The sequence below is a fragment of the Helobdella robusta genome (assembly GCF_000326865.2).
Source record: "Helobdella robusta unplaced genomic scaffold HELROscaffold_59, whole genome shotgun sequence".
Classification (NCBI taxonomy): Eukaryota; Metazoa; Annelida; class Clitellata; order Rhynchobdellida; family Glossiphoniidae; genus Helobdella; species Helobdella robusta.
Window position 1 is genome coordinate 836,683 of NW_008705322.1, and position 17,474 is coordinate 854,156.

Genomic DNA, 17,474 nt, shown 5'->3' on the forward strand with positions numbered 1-17,474 from the left:
TCTTCACAAATTATTTTATTTTGTCAGAAAATAACGAGCTGATTATGTCGGATATGCGTTTCCAACTGTAAACTAAAATTGAAAACAATGACGCTCCACAAAGAAAATATTTTTTTATATTTTCATTCGTATCTAGTTTACTTTTAAATTATCGAAATTTTGTTGTTTTTCTCATGAATTTAAATTTTTAAATGATTTTAAATAGAAAATTCGTGATACGTAGCCGAAGAGTTAATTAAGGTAGCTGTTACTGTTGAAATCTATAAATTTGTATTTAAAATTTTTTTGTTTCGGAAAAAAGTATTGTAATTCGAATCGTGGCTCAGTACCATGGAGGAGTTGGAAGCTCTCCTGAACGATAAGACCGTACTAATTCTGGACCGGAACGTTGCCCATTCGAACCAATCGAGCAATCATCAGGTGGACTTTGAGATTTTCACGAAATCAAAGGGCTCTGCATCAGCAGGTCATTCTTCGAACATTCCTCCAATCAACAAAACGATGTGGACTTGTAATGTTGAGGCCGTTCTCGAGTATGCCCGTGTCGTATTTGACCTCTTTCCAAGCAATAAATTGGTGGGTTGAATTAGTTACAATGAAATACTTATTTAAAAAAATTAAATAATAATTTTTATTGGTTCGTCTATTTTATTTTGTTATAAAAAAATGTTTTGCCTCATTTTATTAATTATAATAATTTGTTAATTAAGAAATTAGTGTCACTAACTTTACCATTTAATTATGTAAGTAAGGTAAGCCATCATTTAATATTAATTTAATATTTTAGAGTTTTAATTCGCTAATGAAGTTTGCTGAAATTCGTCAAGTTTTTTTTAATTTAAAATAACATTTCTTCCAAATTTGTTATAGTATGGTTATACTTTTATATATTTATTTGTTTATCTATTCATAATTGATTGTAAAATAATATATGAATTGGTTAAGGTGCAAGTGGTGGTGAATGACAGTCAGCCATCATCTATAAATACCTGGGCCCAATCAACTCAAAACCTCCAGCATGTTAGCTAGATTAGAAGACTATAATTTTTTATTATTTTACTTTTCAAAAGTTAATAAATTCAATTTATTACATAATATTAATATAAAAAATAATTAACTTAAAGTCAAACTTGAATTTGTAGATCATACATTAACATTTAATAATTGACAAAAATAGATGAGAAAAATCAGGTAGCAGTTTCCAAGCTGGGTGTTAAAAAAGTCCTTATCAGCCATATCATAAATTTAGAAAACATTTTCAATTGAGTTATATAATTTATATTATTTAAATGTTATAAATTCAATCCTTAATTTAGATAACCCTGGGTCTGGCGATGAAAGCCAAAGAATATTTATCAAGGTTGTCGTCGGCTGACAATGCCCTGCAGCATTCAGAACTCAATGGTCTTCTTGTTGCCATGAAAATTATTAGCACCATGACGCCTCATCAAGAAAAGATTTTCAACAACTATAATAAAAATACTACTACTTCTACCAGTAGTGGTAGTAGTAGTGGTGGGGGTCAGACCAAGCTGCCTCCAGATTTGCTGAACTCTGGAAGGATTGTCTACATATCCTCTTTCAAAAAGTTTTTGTTCACCATTATTTATGTTATATTTATTTTTTGTTACTCTTAATTTTAAATTATTTTAAATTTTAAATTATTAAGACGTCCTACCTCGGGGAACCGGGTCTCTGGATGCAAAACGAAAATTGATTATTTTTAAATTATTATTTTTATATTTTTATTATGCTTGATACTGTTTCTTATATTATCATCTATAATTATTACTACTGACTATAAATAAAGATATAAGGTCAGTTTATCTTGATTTATGACATACATGTATATTGATTTACCCCATAAATATACAAATTAGGATGTGGGTAGATTTAATGGTTTTATTATTTCATCATTTATCATATTTAAATGATAATTAAAGTTGTATTTAATTGCTTAACAATTCTCTTAGTTATTATGAATTTATACGTTTAAAAACTTAATTCAATTTTCTTTGTTATTTATTTATAATTAAAAATAATAACAATATAATTTTTTTGTCAGTAACGATGCTGTGAGGCAGTTAGAAGATAGTTTATCTAATGCAGTCAACCTCCATAACCGAATCATGTCTTCAAACTCCCAGCTGTTATTATCATCATTTTTCATTTCATATCTTTCATTCTTGTTCTTTGATGGATTGTTTGTTCTGGTACATACCATCCAAAGTTCACTTGAACTTGTTCCACTTGAATTTGAATTTTTATACAACTGCTACATGTTTTCAAATTGCTAGAAGCAGTGCCGGCTCAAGGTCCCAGGCTTCAGAAATGTCAATTTCAATATTTTGAATAACTTTACTTTTAAGTTTACTTGGTTCAAAATATTGAACCATATCACAGTACAGCAACAAAATTTAAAGTTTTTCGTTTTTTGAGTTGATACCTCTGCTTCATGTGGTGAAGATGGATCATAAGAAATGTCTTGGCTGGTTTCAAAAAGAGCATCAAAGATTACTCCAGCACAGTATCGAAAAGGTTGCCCAGCTTCAATCTCGCTCTCCCATCTTGTTGCATTCAAAGGTTTTGTAGGGTTTTTTTTTCCAAGATGATTTTTCAAAACTGTCCATCTACTAGATGATCCACTAAGAGAGTTATAAATGACTTGCACCATTCCAAAATGAGCCACAGCCTCTCTAGATGGTTTTGCATGTTACACGTTAATGATTGTGATAATAAACTGTGAAAATAAATGATGTCTTCTGGTAGTCATTTTTTGTATTTTGTCAACGCTAACTGCTGCTGACATGACTGGCGAGTACCGCAGTCCACGCGTGTGGACCTGCCAGAAGTGGTAGAGGCGGTCGTTTGATCATGTTCAAACTTCACAGAGGTACAAATTAGATCATGTCTGCCATACTTATCGAAAGAAAAATTAAATTACGTTAATTTCTTGGCGATGACCGCCCGAGACAGCTGCCTCTCTTGCCTGTGCCTAGAGCCGGCACTGGCTAGAAGCATGCTGCGTGTGTTATTAAAATTTGCAAATTGTAATAAAGATGGCTTGAATCGTTGTAGATGTTTGCCGATAAATAAAGTTCATCTGATATTTGTGGACGTCTGCCCTGTCAGAGTGACAAACAGATGTTCCAATTATTACAAGAGAAAGGTTTTTAATTTTAAAAATTTTCAATTTTTTAAAATATTTTCATACTCATCTGTCAAAATTTTTACTCGTATTGTTATATTGCCTTGATTGTTGTGATTATTTTACAATTGATGATTGCTTGCAGAAAATGCATTTGATTTCTGTTGTGTTTTAGTTTTATTTGAACCGACTGATAGGTGACAGATTATTTGGTGACTGAACTTCACTGCTGCCAATCAGGGAAGAATGTTTTCTCGAAGATGGTTGAGTTGGTCATGGAGCATTACTCGCTGGCGTTGACCACAATCACCGGCATTCCAATGAAAGTTTGTCGCTCATTTTTGCACGAATTTACTTTAATAATGGTGTGTTATGCTTTTTCGAATTTGTCAATGCGAGTTGCTCTCTTCATCTAACTAAGTTTTCACTGATTTAATGTGGACGCATTTTTTTTTTTTTATTGGCGTTGGCGTATGTAAATTTAAGCTAACTCGTCTAAAGTTCGTCTATATTAATAAATGCTGGCAAAAATGCAACGCTGCAAACCACCACCAGGAGGAACAGAACGCGTGCTCGTCGGCTAATTATGATGTGGAACTTCTCCATCGAAAGGACACCCATCATGAATTATTTAAGACAGGTTCGTCTGCTGATGCTGATGCGAATGTGGTGGTTCGTAAGAAGGGACTGTCCATAAGGGAGGTCAACATGCTTTGAGGGGGCCAACTAATTTGTGGCAACACTCTGTGACGGGAGGAGAGTGTAGGTGAAGCCTGATGTCTTCAGTGACGTCCCGATTTGCACTTATCCATTTACACATTGATTTCCGTTCGGCGATATCAGATGTAGTTGGTATTCATTTGACGATGCTGATAATTTGTATGGAAAATTTTGTATTGCTAACAGCAGATTGATAATTTTTCAAGAGAAGAGGCCAAAAAGTTGAGATGTGCTTTATGTGATGAGTTTGAAAATGTGTGGCAGGTCCAAAAATCTCAATTAAAAAAAATTTGACATCCTTTATGGACAGCTCTTATTGATGATGATGATGATGCGATGTGATGTTTATAATAATAATAACAATGAAGAAGAGACTACAAATGATTAAAGTGAGTGATAAGTTTGAAGTGATAGATGACACTTGCCTGGACACCACTACCATCACTCCAGGTTGCATGGACAGCCTGATGAAGTCGAAAGAAATCTTCGGCGCTGATGCTATTCCATTGAAGTGGTGCACTCCAAAATCATTAATTCCTGGTTATTTATTCATTCATTTATTCGTTCATTCATTTTTTCATTGATGCATTCTTTCATTCATTGGTGCATTCTTTCACTCATTCATACATCCATTCTTTCTTCTATTCATCCATCTATTCTTCATTCATAATTTTAATTTTCCATTAAACTTCTATTCTAATCTTATATGCTACAAGGCAGTGTGAAACGTAAAGATGTGTAAGCATACACGTACATACGTACAAACAAACATACATACAAACAAACAAACATACATACAAACAAACAAACATACAAACAAACAAACATACATACAAACAAACAAACAAAGACAAACAAACATACTCGTACACGCATAGACATGCAGCAGTGCCACTCTGCTTACCGGATCACTCCAGTTGATGTCAACAGCAGGCCATCTCTATGTCTCACTAACTTCTTACTTGGTGGTGAGTCAGACCATTATTATTATTATTATTAATTATTATTATTAATTATTATTAATTATTGTTACTATTATCAATTATAGTGTGAACGTAATTATGATCATAGTTGATAATTATGGTAAGGTCGAAGTGTGATGCTGGAGCATCAGAGCGGGAAGAGCAGTCTGAAGGTGATCTCACACATGCTGACGAGCCACGCCGGAGAGATCTTCATTCATTCACTGTCCACCTTTCGATCCATCCTTGAGGATCCGCCGTCAATCAGTGAGGGAGTGGGCGGTCGACTGACGGACTATCGAATCCAAGTCAGATCCTGTTCAAGTGTTCATGTGGAGTTGTTGTTGTTGTCGGTGTTGGTGGTGTTGCTGATGATGTTGTTGCTGATGATGTTGTTGTTGTTGTTGCTGTTGTTGTTGTTTCTGTTGTTGTTGTTGATGATGTTGTTGTTGTTGGTGGTGGTGGTGGTGGTGGTGGTGGTGTTTTCGATTTTTAAAGGTTTAAATCTTGAAAATTTTTTGTAGACACTCTCACACTGACACACACACAACACATACTTGCATACACTTATACAAATGCATACATGCAACGCGTAAAGCAAACAAAATTCTTATTGTCCAAACAGGATTTTGGCGAATTGATGAAGAGATGTAGATTTATACCATACTCAAGTGAATCTGTTACCGATATCAACGGTGGCAATATAGCTGCCAGTAGCAGCAGCAGTAGCAGCAGCAGTAACAATACTAGTAATAGTGTTTCTGGCAGTGCTAACTGTGGTCTTGCCGGTGAGAAGGTGCCACTTCAAACAACGTCAGGGGTGTCCAAGATGATTACACCATTGGAGAAATGTATGTAATATTTGTTACAATTTTTTTAATTTATTAATAATTTAACACACACACACACATCACATACACACATCACATTGCACAGCGAAACAACAGTTAGAACGCATAACAAGATACTGGCCTCTAACTATCAGTGAATCCATACTGACCAGCATGATAGGGGTAAGTTTATATAAGTGTGGGTGTGTGTGTGTTTATGTGTATGTGTGTGTGTTATATACACGTGTATGTGTAAGGAGAGATAGAGAGGAAGTGAGAGAGAGAAAGAGAGAGAAGGTATTATGATGAATACGGAAGTGTAAAACCTGCATGATGCATTTTATAAACGTCTGAGGTTTTCCTTTGTTGCATACGATTTAAGTTAGCAGTTCCATGAGCCTAATTTCAAATGGCAATAATGTTACTCACTAATTGCTCCTATTACCACCAAATAGATAATTGAACCGCTTTCGACGCTCCTGACGAAAGAAGTTTTATCAGAAGCAGACGTCATCGAGTGCTTAAAAATAATTCACAGTATCGGCATCATGGAGGCAAAGAACGATCCACTCCCATTGGCTAACACTGGAATCAAAGGAGGGATTAAAAATGTTAAGAGGTCGGTTAGTTCGTCGAATTAACATGATTTATGTTAATGAGGGTCATGTATTCATGCTGATAAGTTTTTGTTGTCTTTCAACCAGGGAGGAGCAGTACAAGCAGGTGTGGATCGAACTGGAGAAGCTCATTCGTTTCCATGGGAACTCTTCAGCCAATCACGAAAGAGTTTTGAGTTGCTTGCTAGATTGTAAGAAGATAAATCCACGAACAGCAGCAGCAGCAACAACAGCAGCTGCTGCGGAAACATCAGCTGCTGCAGTAGCTTCAATTACCAGCACAGACATTTCAAAGTTTGTCGCATTAATTTTTTTTTCTAACATTTGTTTCAAATGTCTTTACACATTTTTTTGTTATGTCTCTTTCATTTTGAACTTTTCATTTGAAATTATTTTAAACAGGAAACTTGATGATGTAAAATCAGCTGATGGTTTGATGAGTGACAGGTCGATTGAAATTAACTCCTCCTCTTCAGCCAGCACCACAACGACATTAACATCTACCTCGAACAAAATCGCAAGCAACATCTCAGCCACGACAACGACCGTTAACAAGCACAGCAGAAAGGCTACTAGAAATGAAGATGACGATGGTGACGATGGTGATGGAGGAAATGGTAAAAAAAAGTATAAATATATGATAGATAATCTAGTTCGAGGTTAGTTTAAAATTAATTCCGTCTCATGTTCGTTAGTATATAAACATTATATCTTATGAGCATTGTTTGTCATTTCGTATCATCATTTCTTTATCATAAATTTATACTAGATGTTAATTTATTTTTCAAAAAAATTTCTGTTATCAAGTGTGTATGTATTTGTGTAGCCTATTAAAAGTTGATTAGTTCACATTTGAATGGCGATACTGTGCATTACAAGCTTGACAGTTTGTTTCATTTAATATTTATATGGTAATAGTAGCATAGATAATTTAAAAGTTTGATGAATCAAATTATAATTTATTAAAGATGTAATAGAATTTATTCAAAAATATATTAAAAATAACAAAAATTTTTGGGATTTTCGTTACAGGCGAATCATTACTGAGCCTATGGTATAGAGATCTGAAGGAGAAGTCAAAGAATAAGCCAAAGAAACTCCCATTTTATGGGGAGCTTCAAATGGTTGACAATTCATATGAGTTGTATCAATTCATGAAGGAAAATAATAATAATACTACTGCTACTACCTCCACAGCTGTTTCTACAGTCGCTAGTACAGCTTCTTCAAATACTACAAGCAGCAATAATAATAATGTTTCTACAACAAGCAGTAGTAGTAATTTTAATAACGAAGTTTCCATTGGTAGCAGTAATACTGTAAAGTCTGTAACGTTCAAAGAATGAGGAATTAGATTTATTGTTTCTTTTAAATGTGTAATTCTATTTTTTAATATTTTCAATATAATAATTTGGTTTTTTCATCATAATTCTTGTTAAATTATGATTCTGTAGCACCGTTTTAATGTATAATAGTCTTATTGAAATCATATTTTAGTTACGAATGCATTCAATTCTCTTTAAGGCTTTAAGCAATTCTTGATGATCTTCAATTAATTCAGTTGCTATCGCTTGTATATTTCACATTTATTAAGTAAAATTTCTTCTGATGAATATGCTATTATTTTTATATTATTTTGTCATTATTATGAAATAACTTGGGTAATATGTTAAGAAAATTAATATTTCTTATCATTTTTCGGCATTTTCTTATTTTTGTAATGCCAGGAATTGAACTAAACCCTTTTTTTAATTTGAAAATAAATCCAAAATTTTAGTGCGTTTTTTAATATTTTTAGTTGTTGAAGAATTTTATGTCGTTCTATTTGCGATTAAAAAAAATTTTTTACCGTGTGGTCCCAATTTCGTCGTTTTAGACACCTACCGACTGAAAGTAAGTCGTTTTCGAGATACATATTTATATATATGTATATAGAAGTATGGTATATGGACGTGTTTGTACGGTGAAACAGCAGATGAGTGTGTGTGTGTATATATATAGATATATGTATATATAGATCTTAAACACTCCTACATATATATATATTCATGTATATATACTATATAAATATATATAGAAGTATGGTATACGGTGAACTAGCAGTACGGTGAACTAGCAGTTAAGTGTTAAATATATAGCATACACTCCTATCTACATATATATTTATATTAATGTATATATACTATATAATTTATTCATAATAATAAATTTTTATTATTCATTATTTCTATTATTTTTCATATTGTGCTAAAAATTTCGTGAAATTTTTGACGAAATCTTGTTGTGCAAAATAATAATAAGTTGTTCGCAATAATAATAAAATTTCTTGTATGGAAGTTTCCTAGCGTTAGTATAATGGTAAGTTTAATTATTTAAATGATTTTTTCGCAATAATTAGACTTTTTATTGATTTTAATATATTTTTACTCTTCATTTTACGATATTTTGAAGTAATTTGTAGAAAATTTTGTTAAAATTATGAAAAAATTAATGAAAATTTGAGTTTTCGCGATTTTTAGCGACAAATCAACGTAAATCATCATTTTTCACCATTTTTAACACTATAAATCCTCATTTTTCATAATTTTAACGCTATAAATCAACGTAAATCACCAATTTTTAACACTACAAATCAACACGAATTATCATTTTTTACCATTTTTCACGCAACAGCTTAACGTAAATCACTATTTTTCATCATTTTGAAGAGGAAATAATAGGTTTTTTTGACATTTCATTTACTATTATTACGACATAGTTATTTAATTCTTATAGCGACTATTTAATATACGAAAAATTGAACATATATAAACAAAATCAATGCCTAATATATTATATATCATACGAATAATATGTAATATCAATAAAATATATTGTTCTATGATGTATTGTAACAAAATGTAATGTAATTACGACGTAATATGTTAAAATGTTATGGTGACACAGCCATTACAACATTAATTGTTGAGAGTTTAAAAGGTAAGAAGAAAAAAGTGAGAAAAATCACAAGAACAATATATAATAAATGAATATTATTAAAATATATAAAAAACACATTTATACAATATAAACATTTATATACCACTACACAAATATATAAAATTTGAACATCATAACACATATAAATGATTGCACTCTAGACTAGAAATAAGATAGATGGAAGAAATTGATAAAAAGAGGAAAAAAAAATTTGATTTAGCAATATGAATAAATGAATTAGTAACAATCGAAATGAAACATAAAAAAAATGTACACACATACAACGTACACACGCATACCATGCACACACACGCATACAACATATACGCACATATATACGTCTATATTTATTGATTTAACAGGAATTTTGGTTTCTTTTTAAAAATTTTGTTGAGATCATTTCTGAGTTCCTCGCTGAGGCAGGGCTGAGCACTGTTGAGAAAATCTTCCAAGATGATACAGTAAGTTGCTAGTTGTTGTAAGTGCTGTTGTTCTGTTGTAGTTGTTGCTGATGTTAATGTTGTTGTAGCTGGTGCTAATGTTGTTGTTGCTGATGTTTCTGACGGTGAAACTCGTTGTTGCTCAGCTGTTGTTGAAAAAGTGGTAATTGTAATTGAAGAGTTGTTGGTTGATGACATTGCCGTTATCGTTGCCGCTGTGGATGTTTTTTTAGCAACAACATTCTTTGATGCTGCATCAGTGCTGGAATTACTTTTCAATGCCATCATCTCATCTTTCAGTAAGTAGTATTCAGATTTGTAAGATTGCAACTGCCTGCTTATGTCCATGTCGAACACCTAGTAAAAAATTATAACAAATTGCTATCCAGTATACTTGTTGCAATAGAGATAAATAATAATACTATTCTTCTTCATTTTCAGTGTTCTCTAAATGATGATGTTTCAAATAAATGACAATCAAATTAATTTATTAATAACATCGCAAAACAATCAACAATATAGCAATAATTTAAACGTTCAACTGTCTCAAACAATTCAAAATGTAACCTAAAAAAGACAACAAAAGCAATAACTCATGAAATCTACCTGATTAATAATCCTCTCCATCTGTATGATGCCCATCTCGGGAAGTGTAGTTTTCAGAAAATCGACAGTACCTTCAAAACCTTGACATTGCTTTATAAGTTCTTTGTGGTTGCCTAGCAACACGAGAGCAACTTTCGTTATGACATCTATGCCTTGGAGGAAAATCAAGTCTGGAGGAGAAAAAAAATTTGCAACGATTGGTCAATTTGTTGCGGCTGGCTGACGTGATTGGTTAGTTGCCGACCGACTGTGATTGGTCTGTTATTATTTAGTTCAGGCGTTCCAATCTAGTTAAGGATAAAACCGCGAATAAAGACCAACCGAAGACTCTTGCAACGAAACCGAGCGGAAACTGAGAGGAGAAGACAGTGAGGAACCAGGAGGCAGCGTAGAGGGTTGGATTGATTTCAAGTCCTTCCAGGTGTTCAAAGAGATCCCTGTGTAGATCGTGAACGAGGCGGGAGAGTTGGTACAATTTGATCTGTTGAAATTTAAAAAAAAAATGAAAATTTATTAACGAACTATTTTGCGGACTAATAAAAATTAGAAATGTACCAAGGGGTAGTTCAGTTCAGAGGTCAAACAATAATTTAGAGAAGCACACATGTATGTATGCGTGTGTTTGTACGTACGTATGTACCTGCAAATGAATCATGTCCATCTCATACTGCTTCCTAAGACCAAGATCAAACATGAGATGTTTCAACAACTTGAACGATAGCTCTTCTGGAGCCTAAAGTTGTGAGAGAACGAATGAGTGAATGATTGAATAAATAAATATATAAATGAATGACTGATCGATCACTTGATTGGATGAATGAACAAATGAACGGATGAATAAACAGTTACATGCCACAATTGAAACAAGCGACAAAAGTATGTTTCAAAAAGATTCTACAACAAATACCAAATATACATTTCACATGTACAAACACACGGAGAATCGTACTAACGTGCATGAGCAGAACTCCAGCCACAAAACTGATACCCTGACAATAGCCGACCTGCGCGTCAATCAACGAATAGGCCTTCAGGATGTTGAACAATGCAATCTGTCCAGCTCCTAACTGCGTAGAAAACAACGGATGGCCAGGGAATGTACGACCTTGACGTTGATTAATTATAATAATTTACTCTACTTCGGCACTGTATTTTATAATTTATTGGCACGAACTAAAAAACAGATGAATGATTAACTAGATAAATGTATTAACAGACCAATTAAAGACCTCAATAAGCTCACGACTTAGGCCTTAATTTTCATAAATTATTTGTAAAAATTAAAAAGCAGAGCACCCAAGCCAGCCAGCCCTCCAGCCACTGACCTAGATCGATGAGTATTGCGTGCTGATGTGTCGACCAGTTCTTCAATATCTCTCTATACGGCCTCCCCTCCAACTCATCACTATCTCCACTCTTCTCACATTCATCTGATTTCTTATTGGCTGCTGTTGAATCATCATCATCATTGCCACAATTATGCTGTTGATGGCGACCTAGATGTTTCCACTGATGTATAAGGTAGAGCCAAATTTGGCCTCGACGCTTCCTGGGGACACCTAGAAATATAGAACATTTTAGCAGGTCAAATTTATAGCAAATACTAACGAGTAAAAGTGAAGAAAAATTTTCTTCAAATTCTTGTTTTAAAGCCAAATTTTGTAATTTTTGCATTGAAGTTGTTTTTGTCTCCAATTGTAATACTTTCGGCAGTGAAATATCAGTTGGAAAGGATATTTGACCATTTTATTGCAATTTATGGCAACAGCTAGACGGGTATGCATTTCTGAAATATTATGGTTTGTTAATAAAAATGTGGAAACAATTAATGATGAAAGTTTTAAACATGAAACAGCGGAATTTTATACTAATGACGAAATATCTAGCAGTAAAAAATTGTTATTTTCTGAAATTGAAATTTTAAAGTCAGACAAAGTTGCTAAACTGAAGATAACTACTGGAGGTAAAGATAAATATGAAAAATTTTGTAAACTAATAGATTTGATAGATTCCTGCTGTGAAAATAATTTGTTGATTCAGTTACCTATTTTTACAGTATTGAATATAAATCGCATTCCTCTTCGGCTTGCAATGGATAATGGCAAAATTATTACTGAGAACTTAGTTAAATTGAATAAAAAAATGGACAAAAATGGAGAACTGATTGCTCAGTTGGTCACACAAAAAATCAATAGTGAAACTATTACTGAGAGCTTTAATAAATTGAATGAAAAAGTTGATAAACACGTTCAAGTAATTACTCACTTGGCAATACAATCTGACAGCCAAAATAAAGGCACTGTGACCTGCAACATCTGCAAACACATACTGACTACTAAGGCTAGTAGTGTTGCTAGCGGTGCTAAACCTTCAGAAAGTAAAGAGCCAAGTAAAACAGAAATAAAAATTCTGAAAAATTCTCGTTGGGGTGATGCTCCTTTGACGCCGTCGGCTGGTAATGTTGCTGATATCTTTTGGCCTGTGGAGCCTATGAAAAAACGTCATCGCCCAGCAACTCCCACACTTGATCAAGTTAATATTGAGACTAAATCATCTGTCAAGGGTATAGTAGGTCGGAAACCTCCCCTAAACTTGGTTATAGCTGCAAACAAAGCCGTTACAAAGAAAAAATTCTATCATATTGGTAATGTGGCAAGATGCACTAAGGACAACATTGTGGAATACTTGAAGTCACTTGATGTGGAAACTGTTTCATGTTTTCCTGTTTTTAAGAAGTCAGACAAAGGAACTAAAACACCAGTACTCAAAAAAGATGGTAATGAGGAGAATCTCTCCACAGACGAGACTAAACCAACGTCTTTGGACAAGTCAACATCCTTCAGGTTGTGCGTAGATATAAAATTTGCCAATGTGATTGAGGACATGGATTCCTGGCCAGAGCATGTGAGAGTTCGTGAGTGGTCGTTTTCTTCACATCGTAAATCCTCTACCAACCCGGTCAACACAATAGCTCAAAATGGATAGTAATTTTGATCCTGACTTGAATTATTTTTATCATTTATTTAATTCATGTAAATTTTATAATACTACCAACTTAAATTCATTATTCAATTCTGGTGTTACCAGTTTATTACATGTCAATGCTAGAAGTTTGTTTCACAAAATTAGTGAATTTGAAATTTTTCTTAATCAATGTACTATTAATTTTAATGTTATTGCTGTAACAGAAACTTGGTTAACGGATACTACGGGTCCGCTTACTGTTATTCCAAAGTATAATTTTATTTATAACAATAGACATAACAGGCGTGGTGGTGGAGTTGGATTATTTATTAGAGATGACCTAGTTTATCATGAAATTAATGTTTTAAAATCATCCTCAGATACCTATGAGTCAATGGCCATTGAAGTCAATATTGGGTTACATTTCAACATTGTTGTAATTGTATTCTACAGGCCTCCGGACTCTGATCCCCTGACTGTTTTTGATCATTTTTTTAATGTAATCAAAAACTGTAGAAGTCTCAAGAATAAGGTTGTTTATATTCTTGGGGATTATAATATGAAACTACTTGATTCTGTTTGCAAAAATTCAGTAACATATTTCATTAATTCTTTTTATTCTTTAAATTTTTTTCCACTTATTACAAAAGCCACAAGAATTTCTAATCACGGTTTTTCCCTTTTGGATAATATTTTTACAAATAATCCATCCCCCCACTCCGCGGGTGTCATTTATAGTGATTTGTCTGATCATTTGCCAATTTTTTCGTTGATTAATGAGAGTGTTGACACCGATAATATTGTTCAAATTCCTAGATTGTGTTATTCAAAAAATAACTTAGCTGAGCTTAATACAAAATTAAATTCTGTAGATTGGTCGTTTATTTTGGAATCTTCTGATGTTGAATTTGTTTTTGATGCCTTTCTTAAATTTATTCATACCGCCATTATTGATGTTTGCAAGCCCAAATCAGTTAAGAAAAATAAACGGTGATATAACTTATGACAATGAGGTGATTGCAAATTCTTTAAACAAATATTTCACTGATTTGGTTGATGGCATCAATGTTGATGTTAATGATAGGAATGTTACCCAATATTTGAACAATCCTGTTTCATCCTCAGTTTCAACATGTGAGACTAATGAATTTGAAGTTCTAAATATTGTTCATGGGCTGAAGAATTCTAATTCTACTGGTCATGATGGAATATCTAATTTCGTCATAAAAAACGTTATTTCTACAATAATTAAACCTTTAACATATTGCATTAATTTATCATTAAAATCAGGAACGTTTCCAAAGTGTTTAAAAATAACCAAGGTTATCCCTATACATAAGAAAGGCCCTAAAGATTTAATTAATAATTATCGTCCAATATCCTTGGTTTCATCATTTTCAAAACTGATTGAAGGAGTTGTGCATAATTATCTGACCTCCTTTTTAAATAACCACAATATTTTGTCAGATTGCCAGTATGGCTTTAGAAAGGATTGCTCGACTGAGCTTGCTATCCTTGAATTAACGTTATATATTTCAAAAAATATTGATTCTAAAAAACATACAATTGCAAATTTTATTGACATCAGTAAAGCTTTTGACACTGTCAATCATAAATTGTTAATAATTAAGCAATCACATTATGATATAAGGGGAACAATGTTGGAGTGGTGTAAAAGTTACCTCGAAAGTCGTTATCAATATGTTACTATTAACTCAATTAATTCTACCTTGATGCCTATCAGCTCTGGTGTTCCCCAGGGTTCGATACTTGGTCCTTTATTTTTCAATTTATTCATAAATGATCTTGTTAATTACCATTGCCAGTTAAATATATAACGTTTGCAGATGATACCACCATTTTAGCCTCTGATCAATCATTGCGGGTAGTCGAAGAAACTCTTAATCAAGAGTTGTCTCGAGTTAGCTCATGGATGTTCAATAATGGTCTGCAAATTAATATCTCAAAAACATATGCTTTACTTTTTGGTCCAAAAATTGTTACAAATCTTCTAAACTTTTCCCTATATTATAACAATAATCAAATAACAAGATTAGACAAAATAAAATTTCTTGGGGTTACTGTGACAAGCAATTTGTGTTGGAAAGATCACATCATTAATGTTTCAACAAAAATTTCAAAGATTTTGGGTATTCTTTATAAGTTAAATTATATTTTACCAAAATTTGTAATTCTTAAGCTATTTTATACTCTTTTTTATCCACATTTAATATATTGCATCATTGTGTGGGGTCGTCATGTTAAATCTCATATTGTGTTACTTGATAAATGTTTGTTTTATTTTTTTAGGATTTATTACGATTTAAGAAAATTTGACCGTGTTTCATTGTTTTTCCAAATCTAGGATTTTAACAGTCTCTAAACTTTATTTATTTCGAGTACTATTATTTTTATTTAAATTAATTGTTTTAAAAAAACATTTGCAATTTCATTCTTTTTTGATCAATTCGTCTTCGTATTCTCTCAGAATTACTCGTCAAACACTGCCATATCATATTGTCAAGTCAAGAACTGCCTTATTTTCTTCAACTATATTTATTTTTGGTTTAAAATTATGGTTTCTGTTACCTTCTGATTTTCATTATATAAATAGCATCACTCAATTTAAAAAGCAAATTTTTAATTGTATTCATCATGATTATTTTCCTACTGATATTTATTGACATTATTTCATAAACTTAAGTTTGTGCTTATATTTGTTGGATTATTTTGCATTGTAAGCTATATATATGATGTGACTTCATGGATGTATTGTGTCTATATATTGTAAGAATGTATTTGTATGTTTTTCTTATTGAATATTTTTTAAGTGGACACTATATTTTTGGTTAGGGTGGCCATACAAGCTTGTTTTTTTAAGTTTCTGTGTCTCCCAGTTTTGTCTAAATAAATTTGTCTAAAAAAAAAAAAAAATATGATAACAAGATACCTACCAGCCCTTACTGTTTCAACAATGTGGGCCCAAGTGTACACATGATTGACATCATCATCATCTTCGTCGTCATCATTGTTGAGGTTGCTATCATCATCGTCGTCATCATCATCATCATCGCTGCGATGTTTGACATCACCACTGATGAAATTATCATCCTTTAAACCGTCACCGTCATCATCATCATCACTCCCCCCATCATCATCATCATTGTTACCTGTATTACAACCATTAACACTACCACTCTCACTTCTATGGCTGCTGCTTTTATCACCACCATCATCATCATTATTATCATTACCACCACAGAAACATTCTTCATTATTTAGTTTATTATCACTATTATCATCATCGTCATCGTTGTTGATGATGCCGCTATTATCATTGTCGTTATTTATATTGCTATTGTTGTTGCTGTTTCCATTATTATTATTATTATTGTTGTTGTTGTTGAGCTGGTGGTAGTGACGCTTCAGCATCCTATCCCAGACAACTGACACTCTCCTCAGGCATGGAGTGATTTCATCGTAGTTCACTTTTAATGGCCTCACCTGTTTTACTAAAAATAAGAAAAATAATATCAATATTATCGACATATATCACAATTGAATTACGTTTAAATGTATTTAAAATACGTCAAAATTGAAATTTGAGAAACGGCAATACAAAAATTGAACTAAACTCACTGCATTGCTCCTCATCATCATCCTCAGTGTGCAAACTATGGCTGCTGCTGTGGCGACGCTTGTCGAAATTATTATTTTTGTTATTATTTTTGTTATTCTTCTTGTTGATTTTGACGAGGTAGAGGGTGTCGGCGATGGCCTTCCTCCAGAGGTGGTTCATTTTTTTCACCGGCGTCTGATGGCGAAGCTCTTTCAAGTAACGTGGGTAGTTCACTGGTAGTTTGAGGTTGTGGTGGTTGTCCACAAATACGTCAAATATGACGGAGAAAACAATAACATAAATTTCTATAACAGCAATGATGACATCAACAGCACGATAAAACACAAACACGTCATAAACAAGAGTGTTGCTCAACTTCTTTCTTCAAAGAGGGACCATAGGACCAAAAGTTGGGGCACGGAGGGCTGAACTTTCGGAACCCTAATAAGATGGCTAAGACTGAAACTCACTAATTTTTAAACGGCTGTTTCAAATATTGCTTGTTGAAATTCTTATAACAATTTTTAAAAAAACGTTTGTTCTTCAGTTTTGATTTATTGATATGCACATGATTAAAAATGTCTGCTCA

At 32.8% G+C, this 17,474-nt stretch overlaps 2 protein-coding genes across 2 annotated transcripts; one reads left to right on the plus strand and one right to left on the minus strand.

Moving 5' to 3' along the window:
• Positions 1 to 1,435: 1,435 nt before the first annotated feature.
• On the plus strand, positions 1,436 to 8,052 carry HELRODRAFT_193797 (hypothetical protein; the record flags this gene model as incomplete). The annotated part of the gene is made up of 14 exons (XM_009028913.1): positions 1,436 to 1,588; positions 2,066 to 2,149; positions 3,079 to 3,169; positions 3,346 to 3,474; positions 3,704 to 3,788; positions 4,319 to 4,408; positions 4,747 to 4,836; positions 4,957 to 5,138; positions 5,456 to 5,681; positions 5,767 to 5,843; positions 6,116 to 6,279; positions 6,365 to 6,571; positions 6,680 to 6,936; positions 7,310 to 8,052. Coding segments are annotated over 14 exons (2,149 nt in total), but the record flags the coding sequence as incomplete, so codon positions are not given.
• Positions 8,053 to 9,003: 951 nt separating this feature from the next.
• HELRODRAFT_115111 (hypothetical protein) lies at positions 9,004 to 17,071 on the minus strand. The gene is made up of 9 exons (XM_009028914.1): positions 16,963 to 17,071; positions 16,689 to 16,778; positions 11,778 to 11,933; positions 11,628 to 11,711; positions 11,256 to 11,407; positions 10,943 to 11,035; positions 10,624 to 10,783; positions 10,303 to 10,472; positions 9,004 to 10,053 (listed from the first exon to the last, which is right to left on the minus strand). Exons 1-9 carry the CDS (start codon positions 17,063 to 17,065, stop codon positions 9,604 to 9,606), a joined length of 1,458 nt encoding a protein of 485 aa, XP_009027162.1. The 5' UTR covers positions 17,066 to 17,071; the 3' UTR covers positions 9,004 to 9,603.
• Between the last annotated feature and the right edge of the window lie 403 nt (positions 17,072 to 17,474).

What these genes read in the sequence shown, in the direction of transcription:
- HELRODRAFT_115111 (XM_009028914.1), bottom strand. Translation starts at nt 17,065, where the DNA reads ATGAACCACCTCTGGAGGAAGGCCATCGCCGACACCCTCTACCTCGTC. An exon ending in AAATAATAATTTCGACAAGC is followed by an intron (nt 16,779 to 16,962) that starts GTCGCCACAGCA and finishes TCTTATTTTTAG; the next exon opens with TAAAACAGGTGAGGCCATTA. An exon ending in TTTCGTTGCAAGAGTCTTCG is followed by an intron (nt 10,473 to 10,623) that starts GTTGGTCTTTAT and finishes TTTCTCCTCCAG; the next exon opens with ACTTGATTTTCCTCCAAGGC.